General features: G+C 36.0%; 1 protein-coding gene across 1 annotated transcript; it reads right to left on the bottom strand.

The window, feature by feature from the left end:
• Nucleotides 1-2416: 2416 nt before the first annotated feature.
• Nucleotides 2417-3321, bottom strand: LOC145095991 (uncharacterized). Its single transcript, XM_079033783.1, has 2 exons — nucleotides 3218-3321; nucleotides 2417-3125 (listed from the first exon to the last, which is right to left on the bottom strand). The coding sequence occupies exons 1-2, from the start codon at nucleotides 3319-3321 to the stop codon at nucleotides 2417-2419; spliced, it is 813 nt and encodes a 270-aa protein (XP_078889909.1).
• Nucleotides 3322-5180: the final 1859 nt, after the last annotated feature.

Raw genomic sequence — 5180 nt, 5'->3', positions numbered from 1 at the left:
TATTATTACTATTATATAAGCATTAAAAAAAACTCTTCACCCACTATATACAGACAGGGGTTAGACATGGAACAACGGAGGGCAGGGCCATTTTGGCATATAGCAATTCTGAAATCCAGCAACCCAAGCAGCCCTCCAAACCAGATTCCCTGTACCACGAGTGGTTAAAAAGATATTATAACGACACTTATACAACTCATAATAATAGCCCAAATATTTATTATAAGGTCCTAATAACATTACTATATTGAAACATAAGCTATACTAAAGATAGGTTAGGCGTAGCTCACTTACAACGAGTTTTTCTCAAAACCGGGCTCCGCTAGAGCAGCTCCCGAGCCGAAAGGCTCTTCTTCTCGGAGTCGTCGGGCGTTGTGGGGCTTCCGCCTCGTGCTCGGGAGGTTCCATAGGCTTTTCGGGGGGTTTCGGGGATAGAGAGAGGTTCTAGAGAGAGAGACGGAAGTGATGGGAGGTGTGAGGAAGAATGGAGGCTTCACGTCATGAGTTTTATGATGCTCACATCGTGAGCCAGCTTGGGCTCCAAGTCTGAGCCAGGTGCTGACATGTGGCATCGCACACAAGGTGGAAATCAACCCATTTTCAAAAAATTCATAACTTTCACATAGGAGCTCCATTTTCGATGTTATTGATATCCAAGCGTAGGTAAAAACAAGATCTACAACTTTCATTTTGACTCCATTGGCTAACTCCCTCCCGATATTAAATTTATTAGTATGAGGAGATTATACTGTTAAATGTCTGCGTAAAATTCATAACTTCTACATACGGACTCTGTTTTCTTCTGTCTTTTTACTGTTGAGTTCCTATTAATGAAATCTTCAATTCTCATTTAGGTCACGTAGGCCAAAAACCGCTCGATCTAAAATTCGAGTTTTGGGTTGTGCACTGTTATGCCAAATCTTAGAATAATCATAACTTCCTCATACGAATTCAGATTTGGGTGTTATTTTTATGGACGCTCTCGGTTTAACGTATACTACTACTTTTGTTTAGATTTATAAGGCTAAAAAATCCTCCATCATAAATTCACTATCTACGTCTCCCAGTGTCGTGCCGGTTTTGCCTAAAAACTTCGACGGGTCATAACTTCTTTGTTATAACTTGGATTTCAGTGTTCTTTATATATACGGAATCCTTGTAATATATACTACCACTTGGAAAAGATTAATCCTTCTAAATAATCTTCCATCAAAAACTCATTTTTGATGCTTATTGTCTCTAAATTGACTAGCCCGGATCTGTGGACGTTACAGTAACTTGGCTTCAAATCGTAGAGCTTGTGCTGTCTCAAGTAGATGTCGATGTTTTTGCTCAACAACCCCATTTTGTTGAGGGGTATGAGGACTGGTTTCGAGAAGAATTCCTCATTCCGTGTAGAAGTTCACCATGCGATTCAAGGTGAACTCCCCACCATTATCACACCGGACCCTTTTTACACTTTTCTTAAATTGAGTTTTTATCATTTTACAGAAACCAATCAAGCAATCGCTCGCATCAGATTTATGTCGAAAAAGAAAAACCTCTACCGACCGACTAAAATCATCAACGACCGTAAGAAAATAATTAGCATGCGTAAGTGAAGGCGTTTCATATTTTCCCCATATATCGCAATGTAAAAGTTCAAAACACTCTATTGATTTGATAGAACTAGTAGAAAAGGGCAATCTAGTAAACTTTGTCCTTGCACAAGAGTCACAAACCATATTGTTCGAGCTTAAAGAAAAAAATCAAAATGTGAAAGTTTGCTATGTGAGGCATGTGCCAAGCGTTTGTGCCATACTTCACCTGTTGTTGCTAAGGCTTCTCTTTTATTTTCTTTGACTTTCATCCGATATAGACCTCGTTGGCAACTACCCGTCCCAATCATTCTCCTCGAACTCAAGTCCTGCATGACAAAAAAATCTGGAAAGAATGTTATGGCGCATTTAAGTCCTTTTGTTAACTCTCTAACAGATAATAGGTTACACGTGAAGTCCGGAACATATAAAACATCTCGGATTTCACTCCTGTTAGGTAAAGTACAAGTTCCTTTTCCTTTTACAAGAATAGAATCGCCATTTGGTATGGTCACGGGTAATTCATGTGATGGTTCAACATTGTTGTGAAAGGAATCGAGAATGTGGGTTATGTGCTCGGTATAACCTGAGTGTACAACCTAATCGTTACCTTCATCAAATTTACCTGCCATGTTGGCTATCGGTTGAGTAACATCAGTATTCTGAGAATTTTTCGTTGTGAAAAGATTGACAAATTGCCTATACTGTTCGCTGCTTAGTCCAGATATAGTAATCTTTTCATCACCGTGCTAATCATTCATTGAGTCCCATTCTGTTTCGACAAAAGCTGCTTTCGCTATTCCTTTTTCTGGTTTCCGTTTGTCGGGCCACCATTCCGGTTACCCGATCCGCTTGAAACAACCGTCGCGAGTGTGTCCATATTTCCCGCAAAAATCACAATGTTCAACTTTATCGTTTCCTCCTCTTTTTCCATTTCTTGGACCCATTTTTCTCTGTGACCAAACATTAGCATCACGCTTTATGTGAGCTTGAAACACAACTGTTTCACTATTGGTCCTTTTTCCAGTCGAGACTGCCCGTTGCTGCTCGTCTTCTGCCACAAGATGGTACGCTTCACCTAAAGTAGGAATAGGCTTCATTGCTAATATTTTGGTTCTGATCGTGGAGAACTCATTGTCGAGTCCAAGTAAGAACTTATATAATCTATCCTTATCTCTTAGTTCAGTGAGTCTTTTACTAATCCCACATTTGCAACATGCACAAGAACATTTGGGTATATTAAAAACTGAACTTATCTCGTCCCAAAGTGCCCTTAGCTTGGTGTAATATGCTGAGACAGAAGCCCCGTCTTGCTTAGTTTTTGTGAGAAGTTGTTTTAGCTCATACGCCCTAGGTGCGCTTTCCTTCCCAAAACGATCACGGAGGTTGTTCCAGATTTCTTCGGTAGTGCTAGCGTATTTGACACTAGATATGATCTCCCTTTCCATGTCTATAGTCAGCTGCCCTTTAATCATGGCATCACATCGTAGCCAATCCATGTGATTAACATGTGTCTTCTCTGGTTTCTGAAGGGTTTCGTCGACGACCCTATTTTATTTTTCGCAAACAGAAAATTCTCCATTTCTTGAACCCAAGCAAGATAGTTGTTGTCGTTTAATGTTTCATTCACATGCATTTGCCTCAGATAGTCTGAGGGGTGAAGATAGTAAGGAGAGCCATGGTCAAATGTTTCGTTGTTAGTCTTGTTTGATAAGTTGTTGCCATTGTCTTTTTCCCCAGCCATGTTGAATGGAGATTGTTATTTTAGGATTTTGTTCAAGCGGTATGTTACCCGCTCTGATACCATATAAAATTTGGGAGTCAAGTATTTTCTGTATTCATTCATAACAAGGGAATACAAAGGAAAAAATATATACAGAGGAAGGAAACTAGAGATCCTATCTGTAAGGCTTAGAAAAGGAAATACAATAATAAAAGAACTAAAATTATGTGAATAAGATAAGGGAAGGATCAGTAATTGGAACAATCCAAAACCGGCCCTGGAATGACAATGATTTAGCTTTCCAAGTTGAGAGCTTTGCTTGAAATTTATTTATCACCGGGTCCCGGTTCTTAACTAGGTTCATATTAGCGCCAATAGGTACCCCAAGATATGTGAATTGAAGTGTACTCGCTTCACAACCTAAAATATTTGCCCAGTTTGAAGTTTCTTGTGAGGTAGCGCTAACCCGAAGAGTTTAGATTTATGGAAGTTAACCTTGAGGCCGGAAGAAACATGGAATCACTTGAGGATACGAGCTAGATTTTTTAGATAAGATCGTGACCACTCTCCAAAAAACAGTGCGTCGTCAGCATAAAAGAGATGGGAGATTCTAGGTCCTCCGTGTGGAATATTAATGCCTTTAAAGATACATTTTTCTCCTGTTGATTTTAAGGCGTTTAAGCCTTCCATTGCTATTATAAACAGGAAAGGAGATAGTGGATCTCCTTGACGGACCCCTCAGTTATATTGAATTCTTAGCACGTGATGAGGAGAGACATCCACCGATCCACCCTCTCCATTTCTTTCCAAATCTCATCTGAAAAAGTATAGAATCCAAGTATTCTCAGTTTACCGAGTCGAAAGCTTTGTCAAAGTCTACATTGAATAGCAACACCTTCTTTTTTATTTTTTTGGCCCATGTACAAATTTCATTGACGATTAGCGACCCATTTAATATGTTACAATCCTCTACATAAGTCCATTGTACATCTCCAATGATCCTCCCAATGACAGTTTTGATTCTCGTGGCTAGTAGCTTAGTAATAATCTTATTGAGACACCATGCAAATCAAAATATATAGATTTCTTTATGATATTTCTCCTTACTTATTTTTTTAATCGTCTTTTATATAAGTTTTTAATTTAAATTTGTTTTGGATCGTAAGACACTTTGCATCATCTAAATATTATATTAGATTATAACTCCTTGTACCATATTAGTAGATCATTTTAGATGATAATTTCCTTTTAATTATGATATTTTTTATATTTTATATTTTTTTCTTCATTTTTAAATTTTTTTTTCGTTTTTACTACATATTTTGAAGTTGCTACTATTGTTTTTTGTTTTTGTTTTTGTATTTCAATTTTTTGATTTTTTTGAATTGAATGTCAGTTAAAGTTTTTGATGTTTTTATAATTATAAAAGTTTCGAATCATTAAGATATTAAGGATAAAATTTTGGATCATAAAATTTTGGATCAAATCCTTTTGAATCATTGTATTTTGGACCATTTTATTTTTTAATCATCTAATTTTGAGTCTATAATATACTTAATTAAATAAAATTTATGTTCATAACAAATTTTGGATCAACATATATTTTAAACTATTTAACTTTGAATCATAAAAGATATAAATAAAATTCATAAAATATTTGAATCAAAATATTTAATTTATAAAAATAAGGATCATAAATATGTTGAATCATAACATTTTTAATCATAAATATTTTGAATCATCATATTTTGGATCATATTATGTTCAATCTTTTTTTAACAAAAACTTATTATTTTTTAAACTAAAGTTTGATATCTAAACAACCTTATTTTATAAAATTTCTCCACAGAAAGTTAATAATATAAATTATATAATAAACC

Source organism: Lactuca serriola, chromosome 3, assembly GCF_051521515.1.
Source record: "Lactuca serriola cultivar US96UC23 chromosome 3, Lser_US96UC23_V15, whole genome shotgun sequence".
In the NCBI taxonomy this organism is placed as follows: Eukaryota; Viridiplantae; Streptophyta; class Magnoliopsida; order Asterales; family Asteraceae; genus Lactuca; species Lactuca serriola.
This window is presented reverse-complemented; position numbering and strand designations above follow the sequence as displayed.

What these genes read in the sequence shown, in the direction of transcription:
- LOC145095991 (XM_079033783.1), bottom strand. Translation starts at nt 3,321, where the DNA reads ATGGCTGGGGAAAAAGACAATGGCAACAACTTATCAAACAAGACTAAC. An exon ending in CACCCCTCAGACTATCTGAG is followed by an intron (nt 3,126 to 3,217) that starts GCAAATGCATGT and finishes AAAATAAAATAG; the next exon opens with GGTCGTCGACGAAACCCTTC.